Below are 16,713 nucleotides of genomic sequence, written 5' to 3'. Positions count from 1 at the left end.
CCCGAGTGAAGGCAATGGAGGGGAAAACAGGCAAGTGAGTGGCTGGCGGGTCAATGGGAGGGGGCCTGGGGACAGCCACCACCCTGGAAACTGTCTAGTGGCGTGGCATCAAGGTATGTGGGCACCTTGCTTTGGGAAGGCTGTCACACACACCCCTCCCTTCTCACAGCCATGGTCGGGGGTGGGTGGGAAGGGAAACCATCATCATATCCTTCCCTTCTTTCCCACTATCAACAGAATGGGCTCCAAGTGGTGAAACCAGGGTCCTGTTGTCTTTATTATTCTGTTTTGTTTAGCAGAGAAATCTCAGAGCAAATGATGATGTTTCCTTTGGAGAGAGAAGGGCCAGGTGTTCCCAAAGTACTCTTTTTAAAAAGAACACAGGGGCTTCCCTGGTGGCGCAGTGGTTAAGAATCCGCCTGCCAATACAGGGGACACGGGTTGTAGCTCTGGTCCGGGAAGATCCCACATGCCACGGAGCAACTAAGCCCGTGCGCCACAACTACTAAGCCTGCGGTCTAGAGCCCGTGTACCACAACTAGTGAAGCCCACTCGCCACAACTACTGAGCCCACACGCTGCAACTCCTGAAGCCCTCGCACTCTAGGGCCCGTGTGTTGCAACTACTGAGCCCACGTGCTGCAACTACTGAAGCCCATGCTCCCAGAGCCTGTGCACTGCAACAAAGAGTAGCCCCCGCTCGCCGCAACTAGAGAAAGCCTGTGAGCAGCAACGAAGACCCAACACAGCCAAAAATAATAATTAAAAAAAAAAAAAGAACACAGAATCAGTGTTCTCTTCAGAAAAGAAGCTAAAAATCCAAGGAACTTAGCATCAACCACGTACCAGTCAGGACGGAGGCCTCGAATCCCATGTCCTCCACCGCAGCTCGGAGTTCTGCTGGGTGAGTTAGAGATGGATCGTAGAGAACCGTTCCTGTCCCTTCAGCCAAAGACACTGAGATACGCTGCACTCCCTCCCTCTGGGAAACCAGGCCCTCGATGGACTGGACGCAGGACTCACAGGTCATGCCAGCGATGGCCAGCACTGCAGCACAGCGCACACCGGGCGCCTGGGGGCTCCTGGTGTCTGTCCCACTCCCTTCCGCTCCATCGGGTAGAGAGACTTTAAAGTTCCCGGGTGGCAGAGCCTCAATGGCCCTCTGCAGGGTCCCTGGGGAGATGCGGGAAGGGTCGTACTGGACTTGGGCAGTCCCGTTCTCCAGGGACACTTGGATACTCTGAACCCCTGGCTGCTGGCCAATATTTTCTTCGATGTTCAGGACACAAGACTTACAGTGCATTCCATCCACTCTCAGATACAGGGGCACCCCCTGGCTCCCCGAGGTCTCTGAGTTATTGCCATTCTGGTTAATGGAAGCCTGAGGGGCCTTTGGGTGGCTGCGCTGGAGCTGCCTGATGTCAATAGGTCCCAGGCTCACGGGGGCCACCTTGTTCTTGATGACGGCTTCAAACCCCATGTCGTTCACGTGGTCCCTGAGGTCTTGGGGTTGGATGAGGTAAGGCTGGTAAGTGATGACTGCCTCCTGGTTGCTGAGCGAGACGCGAACCCTCATGACGCCCTGCAGTTTCCCGATCTTACCTTCTATGGAGCTGACGCAGGACTGGCAGGTCATGCCCTCCACCCGAAGCTTGACCACAGCCTCCAGGGCGGGCGAGAACCTGGATGGCCGGGAGGCAGCCTTTCCCTCCGCCACAGTGGCCTGGAAGCCCATGTCCTCAATCTGACAGCAAACCTGAGGCAGGCTCAGGACTGAGGGCATGTACCTCACCATGGCGCTGCCCTGCTCCAGGGAAACCTTAACGCTCACGATACCTTTCAGACTAGACACCCTGCCCTCGATGGACTTCACACACGACTGGCAGGTCATGCCCACGATGCTGATGGTGCCGGTGGCCGTCTGAGAAGGGTGCACGCCATCCAGGCCGTCCTCGTAGCCATTGTTGTCAAAGGCAAAACTCTGCTTCATCGTTGGCTCCCAGGTTCGAGCAGGCCAGGAAATCTTAGGCAGGATCTAAAAGGAAGAGAAAGAACATTTTTTATCCTTAAAACTAAACATTTTCTAAAATCTCCCAGCTTGTGTGGCACCGAGAAAATGGAAAACAATACCACTGGTGTCCAAACATCCCAAGAGTACGAGAACATTAAAAAAGGGGAGGAAATCTATAAAGACATTACTTATCATATGAAAGGGTTCAGAGGGGTTCCTTCTAGCTCTGACTTTCTGTGATTCTGAACCCAGAAGTCAACTGCCCACCTTGGTAGAAGGCATGAAGGTTTCTGTGGGAAAGGAGAGCACGATGGGGCTGACCCGCACAGAACAAGCATGGCAGGCCTACGACAGAGGCAGAGAGCACAGCAGCCCACAGCAGAAGGGCACAGGTCCCACAAGACCTCCCCGACTCCGGCTGACACCTGAAATCTCCCCACTGGACTTGGTCCTTCCAGCTTAAACTCTGGACGTCCTGCTGGAATGCAAATACACAGAATAGGCCACACCCTAATTCTGCATCTCTTTCTAGGGGTGTCCATCTCATTCTCTTAGCAGGGGTTAGACTTAATAGCCATAGGGCACATGTTCCAAATGCAGACCTCCCAGCGCATGGGGCCAGACCACAGTGCCTGTGAAAAAAGGTCTCGAAGGACGCCCCTGGAGCCACGGAAGTGAGCACGGCAGTGCCAAGGGGACCAAGAGGAGGGGGAGGGGGAAAGCTGGAAGAACAGGAAGTTGGGCTGAACAAGGCACTTGCCTTGTTCTGCCTCGGCTGAGTCCCTGCCCCGCCGGGTGCTCAGGGCCGCTGGAGACATTACCTAAAAACGACACGTGCTTCACCAAATTAAACGGATTCATTTTCTTAGCGTATCACAGCTCAAGTGTAGTTTCCTGATGTCTTCTCATGATGTGGCCTCAGCCATTCTGTTAACAAAACTTCCCTTTCGCAGGGTCCCAGCCTCACCACTCTCTTAACTAGATATAGTTTTTATACTAGTACTATTACCTGCTTCAGGCATTTGGGCACAGGCCTTTGTATATGGCAACGGATAAAAAAGCATGTCACTCGACACCTACACAAGCCTACTCATCTTCAGCTGAAGCTCGATTACATGGATTGATCTTCTCTGTCCCTGTGCATAAAATGCTTATCTTTCCAACTTCAGATTTTGAGCAGCTTCACAAGATGAAAGTTTAAATAACTTTTAAAACAGACTATAAATATTCATTTGTATATCCACAGAGGAAATCACAAGCTAGTTTGGGATTAATAATTATAAGGAATTTAAAAAAATATTTTAAAATAGAGAAAAAGGGATAATTAAGTAATTTATGAGACAGTAACTCAAAAATTTGATAGATTCAAAAAACATACTGAAATTATCTATGGTGTAAATACAGAAATGTATATGATAAGGATGACATGGCATAACAGTATTAACGGACGACTGGGTAGACACCTGGGAAACCTATTTGGAAAAATATAAATTTGGAATCTACATATCAGAAGACAATTCAGACAGATCAAAGATGAAGACGTAAAAAGCAAAATAATAAAAGTACTAGATGAAGACATAGGAGAATATCTATTATAATCTCAGAGTGGGGAAAGCCTAAATATGACAAAACAAAAGCAAGAAAATCCAGAGCTATAAAATAAAAGTTTGGTATATCTAACCACAATAAGAGGAAAACAAATTGTTCAAACCAAGGCAGAAGATAAACCGAGAGAAAAAAAAGACTTGCTTTCACCTTAAGCAAATTAAGAGCTAATTCCTTTAATATATAAAGAGCGCCTTCGAAAAGAAAAAGGCCAACATTCCAACAGAAAAAAGAAGGCAGTTCATCAAAAAGGAAATGCAAATGGCTTCTCAATATATGAAAAGCAACATTAAAGGAGAAATATTAACATTCCCACCTCACATGTGAGGTTGACACGGTCTTCACCATTCAAGTTGGCACCCACTGACTCATTCCCCAGGGTTAGTGGGAATGTTACCTCTTGGGAAGGCAACTTGGCAATATCTATTAAAATAACAAATTCACATATTCTTTGACCCAGTGACTCTCTAAGAATTTAGGCAATAAATATATTTGTTTGCATGCAAAAGGAAGCATGCAACAAAGATATTAGATGCTACAACACATTGAAAACAACATAAATGTCCATCAATAGAGGCTGATAAATTACTGCACAAATGTACAATGGAATACTATCTAGCTCTTAAAAAGAATGAGGCAACTCTATAAACAGTGAAATAGACTGGTATCTAATATATGGTTCAGTGAAAACAGCAAGGCACAGAATATACAGCACATCTAGGAACTTCCCTGGTGGTCCAGTGGTAAAGAATTCATTTTACAATGCAGGGGACTAGGGTTCGATCCCTGGTCAGGGAACTAAGATCCCACATGCCACGGGGCCACTAAGCCCATGCACCACAACTACTGAGGTCGTGTGCCTCAACTAGAGCCTGTGAGCCGCAAACTAGAGAAAAGAAAACCTGCATGCCGTAACTAGAGAAAAGCCCACGCACCACAACGAAAGATCCCGCATGCCTCAACGAAGATCCTGCGTGCTGCAACCGAGACCCAAACGGCCAAAAATAAGTTAAATAAATAAATAATAGGTAAGCCTTTGACAAGAAAAAAGAATATATAGTGCATCTAGTATTTCGGTTATCTGCTGCTCAAGACAAACCAAACTTAGTGGCTTATGAAGACAGCTCACAGTTTTTCAACTTGGACAGGGTTTGGCAGGTAAAGCTCATCTCTGGGGTGGCTGAATGGGGCTGGAGGTTCCACTTGCAAGAAGATGGCTCATTCATCACATGGCTGGCAGGTTGAGGGTGGCTGCTGTTGGCAGGGACCTTGGCTCTCTTCCATGTAGCCTCTGCACGTGGCTAGGCTGGGTACCTCACCGTTGGGGGTTTCTGGGTTCTGAGAGGGAGTGTCACAGTAGTTAGCATTCACAGAGAACAAGTCCCAGTGTGCAAGCACTTAGCAAGCCTCTGCTTGCATCATACCTGCTAATCCACCATTGTCCAAAGCCAGTCACGTGGCCAAGCTCAGTCAATAAGGAAGAGAGTTACATAAGTGCTTACATACAAGGAAGTGGAGTTCACTGGGAGGACCACCAAAATAAGTCTATCACAGCATGCTAGCACTGTTTGTGAGAGAAAAAGAATACAACACACGCAGATGTTTATGCAAGTATGGAGTTACCTTTGGAAGAACACATAAGAAGCTGGCACAGAGTTTGTGGACTGGGCAGCTGAAGGGGTCAGGCAACTGGGGTACAGGAGTGGGAAGGAAGAGTTACTTTTCACTGTACACCTTACTGTACAATGTACACGTGTTACCGAATTCTAGAACATGATTAATTTAAACATTAAGTTAAAATAATGTGAGAATAAAGGAGATCCGCAGCAGTGACCTGATTGTAACTGGTATGAATTAAATACTTATTTAACTGAAAAAAGATGCAGGTCAGGGGGAAAGACTGTGGTTAAGACTGTGCACTTCCACTGCAGGGGGCCTGGGTTCAATCCCTGGTCCAGGAACTAACACCCTGCATGCCACATGGTGTGACCAAAAAAAAAAAAAAAGATACAGGAAAAACTAAGAAGCTATTCTAAAGATATTTAGATACTTCAATACAGTATCTTAGTAAAGCAGAAATTACCTCCTTATAAGACATAACTCTCAATCACCCAGTCTGTTGGAAAAACAAACCCCTAATGATTTACTACCCAACTTATGTTTCTTGGTCCCAGGTCGAGCTACAACTCACCAAACCCAAGCCACAAAGCTGGCTCTTAATCCCTGGATTATCGATTCTATGTTCCTGCTAAAGGAGTCTGCAGAAGTGTTGGAAGCTATTTGTTTGTAGCAAATAATACTCAGAGGTCTCCCTTCTACACAGGCAGGCTTCTAAAGACAAGCAGTTACAGAAGACAAAGCTTTGCAAATAACATAACTTTATGAAACACCAGCGTACCTGTTGGTTTAGGAGCAATCTCATAACAGTTGTTGGGTATCTGGATCGTTTTTAAGTGTACGCACATACTGTGCTTTTAATTCCGTTTTTCAATGAAGACAATCTCTGGGGTGGGGAAAAACTCCCCTACTGAGTTCAAAGAAACAAACATGTCTAGGTTTAAGGGCTCATCAGAAGCAATGGACATTGGAGAGTGGGCCCAGGGTACAGACTGTGTGTCCAGGGAAAACGTGGTAGAATTCCCAATGTTGTCTACGTCCCACTAAATTATACACTCCTTGAGGACAAACACTGGGGACTTCTTCTGCAGGCCCAACATCAGGCGGCTGGCTTCTGAATTTTCAATAAACTATTAGTACGGTAGGCATGAGGTTGAGAAGCGCCTGGAAACACCAGAGAAGAGGGTAATTCCACAGAGAGGAATCCAAAAATGAATTGCGATTCTTTGCCACCTCTCTAGGCGGCCTGGTCACATGGAATTTGCTGAGAGTACCAGGGCTTTTAAACAAAAAGATAGGGAAAGGTATATAAACTCTTGATTTGCTAAGATGGAGCCAGGAAAGGAAAATAAGAGAGGCCAGTCTAGTATGAAGAAATTGGAAATGGGGTGGTATGTTTTAATGAACGTTTTCAAAGCCAGACTGAAATTGCAAAGCCCAGAAATGACGTGCCTGGTAGAAAATGGCTGTGATCACAAATCAAAGAGCAATGCTACTACACGTACAAGGGAAGAACCACTCGCCACTTCTGAGCTCCCTTAGTTACAGGTGGATCCCCAACATCCTTAAACTGGACACCACTCACCCACTTATCCTGAGACTTCTTTCACTTTGTTTTTGTTTTTGTTTTTTTTGCTGTACATGCGCCTCTCACTGTTGTGGCCTTTCCCGTCGCGGAGCACAGGCTCCAGACGCGCAGGCCCAGCGGCCATGGCGCACGGGCGCAGCCGCTCCGCAGCATGTGGGATCCTCCTGGACCGGGGCACGAACCCGTGTCCCCTGCATCGGCAGGCAGACCCCCAGCCACTGTGCCACCAGGGAAGCCCGACTCCTTTCACTTTGAAGGATATGGAACACCCTTAACAACTTATGAGGCAAAAATATTATACGTGCCTGCAACTTTTCCAGTATATAACCTCCACCCCATACAACCCTATACACCTGAACTTTCATGGAATTCAAAATACAGAAAGGTCCTGATTTTTTCATATGTACACAGACCCAATAGTAGCAAGTAGTTAATGATTCTCGGCGTTACTTTATGAGGATGGCATTTCATATCCCTACTGCTCAAGATAATTCTGTAAGTAGATATTCTTATCACCATTTTACTGCTGAAACAGACTCAGAGGTTCATCCAAGGTTATTTAAATAACGGAGCTGGGATCTAAATCCAGCCCAAAGTCCAGCAGGCTTTCTATTTCTTTTAAAAAAATTCGAAGGTTACTTTTTCTTTTTAGCCATGTTAATTGGGGAAGAGACTACAATACCGAAGAGCAAAATGAAGAAAACAGAAAAACAGCCACATACTACTATAGGGGAGCAGAACTTACCACCCTAAAATGCATCTCTTTGGCATATTGTCTTAAGCGAGTTATTTTCTGGTAAACAGCAGACACTGAAAGGGCTCTGAAAACCAAGTAGGAATTGCCTTTTTGTAAGAAACACTGATATTTGTAAGGGAACTCTCCATTTGTAAGGGTATGTCCCGCTCTGTCCCTGGAAGAGGAGGCTGACCAAATCTCTAGAAACTCGATTTATCAACGGAGAAGGAAGTGACTGAAATGTGGACCACAATCACCCTTGTTTACTGTGCTTTTCCTGGTAACTTCCCCTAACTGACCCTCCCCACTCTCAACATCCTCTTCTGTCTTTGGCTGAGGATGGCATTTAAGGTGTGGGCTTCGGCCACCTTGGTGAGTTCATTTTTCTTGGTCTCTCCCATGTACTCATGTTATTAAACTTATGTTTGACTTTCTCCTATTAATCTGTCTCTTGTTAACTTCATTCTTAGACCAGCCAGAAGAACCCAGAAAGGTAGAGGAAAGCGTCTTCCTCCCAACACTACCTATCAGGTAACAACAGGCTACATCCAGGTGAGTGAGCACAGCATGGAGGTGAGGGTGTGGCTAAGATCACTGGTCGGCCTGGGTCTGGGCCTGGCCTGCAACCCATAGTATCTGTTCTATTCTCTTTTTTTCTTTTTTTAAAATTTAATTTATTTTTGGCTGCGTTGGGTCTTTGTTGCTGCGCCCGGGCTTTCTCTAGTTGTGGCGAGCGGGGGCTACTCTTCGTTGCAGTGCATGGGTTTCTCACTGTGGTGGCTTCTCTTGTTGCAGATCACGGGCTCTAGGCACACAGGCTTCAGTAGTTGTGCCTCGCGGGCTCTAGAGCGCAGGCTCAGTAGTTGTGGCACATGGGCTTAGTTGCTCCGCGGCATGTGGGATCTTCCTGGACCAGGGATCGAACCCATGGCAGGTGGATTCTTAACCACTGTGCCACCAGTGAAGTCCCTCTGCTCTATTTGTACCTGAGAATTCTCTGAGCTTCAGAGATACACGGGGAAGAAGGTTCAGAAGTGACTGACTCAAGAAAAGATCCCACCCAAACCACACCAGGCAAATGGGTGCCGGTCTCTAAGACCCCGAAAGACCTCCACTGAAGAAGAATCAATGTACCCATGTTAAACCTGTACTTACATAGATTTAAGCAAATACATACTTAGGTATTAATACATAAAATTGAGGTTATCTACGGGTGAGTTATGACGTTCTGATTTTTCACTATCTGTATATACTTTCCAATTAGTAAAACCTGAAAGAAAAAACAGACAAGTACTATTTTTATTTATTTTTTTTTTTGTGGTACGCGGGCCTCTCACTGTTGTGGCCTCTCCCGCCACGGAGCACAGGCTCCGGACGTGCAGGCTCAGCGGCCATGGCTCATGGGCCTAGCCACTCCGCGGCATGTGGGATCTTCCTGGACCGGGGCACGAACCCGTGTCCCCTGCATCGGCAGGCGGACTCTCAACCACTGTGCCACCAGGGAAGCCCAAGTACTACTTTTATACCAGAAAACAAATGTGGTTTTTCAGTTTCTCTAAGGCAAGGAAGAAAATGTTTTGTTAAACCACACTGACATAAGCAGCGATAACATTATCATTGTGATAAAGATGACAGCAATGATGAACAGATGACATATTTCTACATGGCTTTATCCTCTAAAGAACGTTTTCACATCTATGTGTTTAAATATCGGCCATTCCGATTTGCTGTGAACTTCTTGAAGGGATGTCCGACGGTCTTGGGTAGGAGTTCCAGCCTTGGCTGAGCAAATCCAAGCCTCAGGTTTCTTAGGTGTAAAAGGAGGTAACAATAACGCCCATCCCAGTTCTGCAGGGAGGTCTGAATGCTAAGAAGTCTTAAAAGGCTAACGCCATAAATGTTTGAAAATGACTGACTATGAAGACAAACATGGCCTCATTCGATCTTCAAAAGCGGTCCAGAGAAGTAGGCAGGGAACTTGTTATTCTCCACCGTTTTACTGATAAGAACTAATCACTAAAACTCGTGTACATATTCCCCCACGCCCACCTCAACCCCTTCTAACTGTCCTTTAACACTGGCTCACAGAGGTCCAGAAAGAACTTCCAGTGAGAATTACTTACAGTTTGTCTACTGAAAAAACAAGCCACAACTCAGGCATTAGTTCAAACACCGAAGAGGGCGCACAGTGTGCCTGGACCGTGTGGGCTCCAGCCTGACCTCTGGCCGCAGGGCCACCCCCAGCCCTGCTGTTCACTGTGCACTTTCTGGGAAATTCCACACAAATGACCATTTACTGCCTGTTTCTCTCTCTTGACCACGATGAGGAAAAATATAAACCCTCGCTGAAAAACTGAAGGCACTGTATCATTATTTGCCCAGGAGAAAAAAAGAGAATAAAATTAACAACAAATAAATTAACAAATTAACAACAAATAAAATTAACAACCTCAACACATACAGACAACATAGCTTGTTTTCCACGCACAAAAAAAATAAAATTTAGAAATTCACAAACTCTAAGACCTCTCCAAGAAGCACTTCCCAATAGTACCTCAGAAACCCCGTTTGCAATCTCACTCCACACAGCTTCACTATCAGCCGTTTCCGTTGCTTTTTTTTTTTTACATCTTTATTGGAGTATAATTGCTTTACAATGGTGTGTTAGTTTGTGCTTCATAACAAAGTGAATCAGTTATACATACACATATGTTCCCATATCTCTTCCCTCTTGCATCTCCCTCCCTCCCACCCTCCCTATCCCACCCCTCTAGGTGGTCACAAAGCACTGAGCTGATCTCCCTGTGCTATGCGGCTGCTTCCCACTAGCTATCTATTTTACGTTTGGTAGTGTATATATGTCCATGCCACTCTCTCACTTTGTCACAGCTTACCCTTCACCCTTCCCATATCCTCAAGTCCACTCTCTAGTAGGTCTACACCTATTGTAACAATTATTCCATCAGACATTTATCAATTAACGGCATTTTTTTCTGCTTCAGAATCTTCTCTGATAACACTCTATATTTCAAGCCTCTCCCAAACAAAGAAATTTTAAATAGCAGGCCTGTCACTATCAAGCAACTGTCATCATCTTAGAACATTTTTTTACATTTGAATGAAATAGTCTGAGTGAGAACCATAAGGTCATAATTCCCTAGTCATTTCCCAGAATGATGGTAAGATCATGATATGACTTTTTCATGATATGATCTTTTCACGATATGAAAAGACCTACGTTAGATATACGCAATGTTATGACTGGTTAGAAGAAAATATCACACAAACAATGTTAAGTTAACTCAGGTATTTATATTATGTGATGGAAGTCAACGAACTTGGGATTATTCTTCTTGTTAATTATTATTATTGATAAATTGCACATGGTCATCAGATTTGATGAAATAATGTCGTTATTTTATCACAAAGAAATGTATACTAGAATGGTTAATGAAGGTGGTGGTTTCTACCTAGAATTATAGGTATGACCAGCTGTACAGAAAACAAATATTCCTTTGAAAGACTTAGGTATAAACTTAATATTTATAATTTATGCTAATCTACAAATGCACGATAGGAACTTGCTACTTAAAATAATCCTCAGAAAAAGAAATGTAAGTGGTTGATAAACCATTTCAAAAATAATAATAATATATGGTCAATTAATATTTGATAAGGGAGCCAAGAATACTTTACAGAGAAAAGGCAGTCTTTTCAATAAGTGGTGCTGAGAAACTGGGCATTCACATGTAGAATGCAAGAATGAAATTGGGACCCTGTCTTACACCACTCACAAAGATTAACTCTAATGGGTTAGAGACTTACGTGCAATACCAGAAACCATAAAACTTCTAGAAGAAAACATAGGGGAGAAAAGCTCCTTGACATGAGTCTCAGCAATGATTTTTTGGATATGATACGGAAAGCGCAGGCAGCCAAACAAAAAATAAACAAGTGGGACTACATCAAACTACAAAGCTTCTACACAGCAAAAGAAACAATCCACAAAATTAAAAGACGGCCTACAGAATGGAATAAAATATTTGCAAACCATATTCAAAATACATAAAGAATTCATACAACTGGGCTTCCCTGGTGACGCAGTGCTTAAGAGTCTGCCTGTCAGTGCAGGGGACACGGATTTGAGCGCTGGTCCGAGAAGATCCCACAAGCCGCGGAGCAACTAAGCCCATGCACCACAACTACTGAGCCTGTGCTCTAGAGCCGGTGAGCCACAACTACTGAGCCCACATGCCAAAAGTACTGAAGCCTGCACACCCAGGACCCGTGCTCCGCAACAAGAGAAGCCACCGCAATGAGAAGCCCGCGCACCTCAACGAAGAGTAGCCCCCGCTGGCCGCAACTAGAGAATGCCCGCGCGCAGCAATGAAGACCCAACACAGCCAAAAATAAATAAATAAAATAATTTAAATAAAGAATTCATACAACTCAATAGCAAAAAAAATTAATCCAATTAAAAATAGGAAGAGGAACTGAATAGACATTTTCCCAAAGACATACAAATAGCCAATAGATGCATATAAAGGTGATAAACATCACCAATCATCAGAGAAATGCAAATCAAAACCACAATGAGATATGACTTCATACCTGTTAGAATGGTTATCATCAAAAAGGCAAGAGATACCACCATATGAGCCAGCAATCCCACTACTGTGCATATACCCCGAGAAAACCATAATTCAAAAAGAGTCATGTACCACAATGTTCACTGCAGCACTATTTACAATAGCCAGGACATGGAAGCAACCTAAGTGTCCATCAACAGATGAATGGATAAAGAAGATGTGGCACATATATACAATGGAATATTAGCCATAAAAAGAAAGAAATTGAGTTATTTGTAGTGAGGTGGATGGACCTAGAGCCTGTCATACAGAGTGAAGTAAGTCCGAAAGAGAAAAACAAATACTGTATGCTAACACATATATATGGAATCTAAAAAAAAAAAAAGGTTCTCACGAACCTAGGGGCAGGATAGGAATAAAGACACAGACGTAGAGAATGGACTTGAGGACACAGGGAAGGGGAAGGGTAAGCTGGGACGAAGTGAGAGAGTGGCATGGACATATATACACTACCAAATGTAAAATAGATAGCTAGTGGGAAGCAGCCACATAGCACAGGGAGACCAGCTCGGTGCTTTATGACCACCTAGAGGGGTGGGATAGGGAGGGTGGGAGTGAGATGCAAGAGGTAGGAGATATGGGGATATATGTAAAAGTATAGCTGATTCACTTTGTTGTACAGCAGAAACTAACACAACATTGTAAAGCAATTATATTCCAATAAAGATGTTTTTTTAAAAAAAAGGCAAGAGATAACAAATGCTAGTGAGGATGTGGAAAAAAGGGAACCCTTGTGCAACGTTGGTGGGAATGTAAATTGTTACAGCTACAATGGAAAACAGTATGGAGGTTCCTCAAAAAATTGAAAATAGAACTACCATATAATCCAGCAATTCCACTCCTGGGTATTTATTTAAAGGAAATGAAAACACTGTGTTGAAGAGATATATGCACCACCACGTTCACAGCAGCGTTATTTACAATAGCAAAGAGGGCTTCCCTGATGGCGCAGTGGTTGAGAGTCCGCCTGCCGATGCAGGGGACACAGGTTCGTGCCCCGGTCCGGGAAGATCCCACGTGCCGTGGAGCGGCTGGGCCCATGAGCCATGGCCGCTGAGCCTGCGCGTCCGGAGCCTGTGCTCTGAGGCCGCAACAGTGAGAGGCCCGCGTACCGCAAAAAAAAAAAAAAAAAAAAAACAATAGCAAAGACATGGAAACAACCTAAGTGTCCATCAATAGATGAATGGATATAGAAAATGTGGTGTATATATACACAATGGAATATTATTTAGCCATAAAAAAGGAAATCCCACCATTTGTGACAACATGGATGGACCTTGGGGGCATTATGCTAAATCAGACAGAGAAAGACAAATACTGTATGACCTCACTTATATGTGGATCTAAAACAAAAAGAAAGAAAAAAAAAACTCAGAAAAAGAGATCAGATTTGTGGTTACCTGAGGCGGCGGAGGGGAGGGGGAATAGGATGAAGGTGGTCAAAAGCTACAAACTTCCAGTTATAAGACAAATAAATACTAGGGATGTAATGCACAACATGACGGCTATAGTTAACACTGCTGTATGGTATATATGCAAGTTGTTATGAGGGTAAATCCTCAGTTCTCATCACAAGAAAAAAACACATTTTTTCCCTTTTTTTTAGAAAACTCTACATGAGATGATGGATGTCACTCACTATATGAGATGATGTTGGTAGAACACAACCTTTTTGAGAGCAATGAAGCAATATCTGTCAAAATATTAAATGCCCATTGCCTTTGTCCCAGTAATTCCACTTCTGGGTTTTTCATCATATAGATATACAGTGACATGAGAATGTCCATTGGTACACTCACTAGTGAAAACGTGGAAACCATCTAAATATTCGTCTATAGAGAACAGATTACATAAAGTATCCATCCAATAGAATTTTATGTAGTGGCTTTTTTAAAAAGGTGAATTTACATGTATTGACATGGAAAGACATCCCTGGTAGATTAAAGGGGGGAAAAGTTGCAGAACCGTGTAAGAGTATACACTGTTCCCTGTTTTTCTAGAGGAAGAGATCCACATTTCTATACGTTGTTATGATGTTTATATCCAGTAGACACTAACTTTAGGGGAAAATAAAGAAATACAAGTTCTCTAGAAGAGTGAATAATACTATAGTACAGTTGATGATGATTCCATGACAATTTGCTAGTGACATCTTTAAGTGACTAGATCACTCCCTTCAGCTATTTTTTTCCTTTACTCAGCAGGGGTACGCCTGTGCCAGCTGGGCTGTCTTGGTTTCATTTAGGCAAAAATAAAACCCAGCCTGACCACCCTCACCCAGCACAGACTCCTGTAGGTTGCTTTCTAAAATGGTTAAGCCCACAACCCAACACTCTCATCACAGTCATCAATCAGTTCAGTGTTTCCAACATCAGCCCTCCCTCCTGCCACAGAAATCACTTCCGGTTCATGTATTTGTTCACTCACTCAACAGCTTACTTATTACCGTAGACTAATACACTGCCCGATGTGGAAGAGAAAGACACATAACACGGCGGCCTAGCTTGGCAACAGCCGTCAGGAAGGCCATGGGTAAGGAGGCCCAGGCAGGCAGTGCTGAGCAGAAAGGGGCATATTCCCTACACCCTCCAGCTGGATCGAGGACCAGGAATCTCTGCTGCCCACAACTCCCCAAAGGGGTTCTGAGAGGTAGGAGCCTGTTTCTTTCCAGGCCATCGTCCCGGGCCTGAGAGGAAACAAGAGCCCCGGGGAGGCCTGCAGACGCAGGGCCAGAAGAGCCAGGCCAGGGCGCTGAGGCCCCCGCCTTCTCCTCTTTGGTGAGCGCGCTCCTGGCGGGGTGGGGTGGTGGTGGAGTAACTGCCTGGGAAACCCACCAGGCATGGCCTGGCCCACAGAGCCTGCTCACACCAGCGAAGAGGCGAATCTAACATAGGTGGGAGGGAGGGATGGCCTCTCCAGACCAGTTACGCCTTTCAGAAAGGCACTTCCCCCTCTGTCCAAAACACAGAAGAAACTGACCCCTTGCCCAACATCACATCTTCATTCTAAACCGCATAGAACATACTCTACGTGGTATGAGAAATGTAAACACAAGCACACAAATCCGCTAACCACAAACACAATTTTGAAATGTTTTCTTCAGAGCAGCTACCTGCATCTTTTGTGAACAATGCATAACCTAAAAGCTAACTTTTCATTCACCATGGATTAGCAGCTCTGCAATACTCAGAAGTTTTCAAACCCTATCTCACCCAACATGTTAAATACTTCCCTGTCCCAACAGAAAAGCAAGGGGCCTGTCCTCAGACAGACCTGGTATTAAATCCTTCAGGCAGATTAACTAACCTTTTTTTTTTTTTTTAAATTAATTAATTTATTTATTTTTGGCTGCGTTGGGTCTTCATTGCTGCACATGGGCTTTCTCTAGTTGGCGGCGAGCGGGGGCTACTCTTCGTTGTGGTGCGCAGGCTTCTCATTGCGGTGGCTTCTCTTGTTGCGGAGCATGGGCCCTAGGCGCGCGGGCTTCAGTAGTTGTGGCACACGGGCTCAGTAGTTGTGGCTCGTGAGCTTAGTTGCTCTGCGGCCTGTGGGATCTTCCCCGACCAGGGATCAAACCTGTGTTCCCTGCATTGGCAGGAGGATCCTTAACCACTGCGCCACCAGGGAAGTCCCCAGATTACCTAACCTCTTGATCTCAGGTTTCTGTCTGTTAAAGGAGGATAGTGATTAAATGAGGTGACAAGTCCCTTCCACATACCAAGTACTAAATAAGACAGCTCTCAAGTAGACCCAGAGTTTGATTTATAGCAGACTTTGAGTCAATACACTGTAACAGTGAACAAATACTCAATTGTAACTGACATTTAGTTTGGTTCTTATCTTAAACCAGCTACTACAAATTTCCCATTTGAGGGTAATTAATTTAAATTATATAATATATATGCATGTGTATGTGTATGTGTGTGTGTGTGTGTATGTGTGTATATACATATCCACAAAATATTAAGTAAAAAATAGAAGGTATATAGTACTACGTACACATACACAAACTCACGTATACACATTCACAAGTGTAGTGGCAAAATGGCTGAAGTATGTGGCTGTTTTCATTTTCTTTACATTTTTCCATATTCCCCTTGCCTCATGTTAAATTTGTTTTGTAGAATGAGCAGGTGTTACTTTTACAATCAGAGCTTCAGAACAAAATAGTTGCAACTGTGCTCAGATGGATTAACTGGTTGCAGAGTTCTACCAGACATTCAGAGAGCACCAAACACATCTCTGAGCTGGGAGTCCTGCTGAAGATCATTTCGGCAGAGATGATACCATTGTGCGTTTACACAGTACTCGACAAGGTGCTTTCACGTCCCAGAGAGGCAGGACTTCTCATTCCAGTAACCTGAAGCTGGAGGAGTCCAAGGCTCACCTGCCAGGTCCCACAGGCCAGCAAGGGCGCAGATCTGCACCTGACTCTCTTGCAGCCACAGCCTCTACCCAGAGCCCTCTTTCTGAAGGGCTCCCCGGCCAGGTTCAGGTTGCTTTCCTCG

General features: G+C 44.6%; 1 protein-coding gene across 1 annotated transcript in view; it reads right to left on the bottom strand.

Moving 5' to 3' along the window:
- Positions 1 to 16,713, bottom strand: part of ATP7B (ATPase copper transporting beta) — a 77,105-nt gene that overhangs the window by 37,568 nt on the left and 22,824 nt on the right. Inside the window, 1 exon segment of the mRNA XM_060287999.1 lies at positions 846 to 2,034. Within this exon segment, the coding sequence (XP_060143982.1) occupies positions 846 to 2,034 (1,189 nt within the window).

Source organism: Globicephala melas, chromosome 18, assembly GCF_963455315.2.
Source record: "Globicephala melas chromosome 18, mGloMel1.2, whole genome shotgun sequence".
In the NCBI taxonomy this organism is placed as follows: Eukaryota; Metazoa; Chordata; class Mammalia; order Artiodactyla; family Delphinidae; genus Globicephala; species Globicephala melas.
Note: the sequence above shows the minus strand (reverse complement) of the source record. Positions and strands in the feature narration are given on the sequence as shown.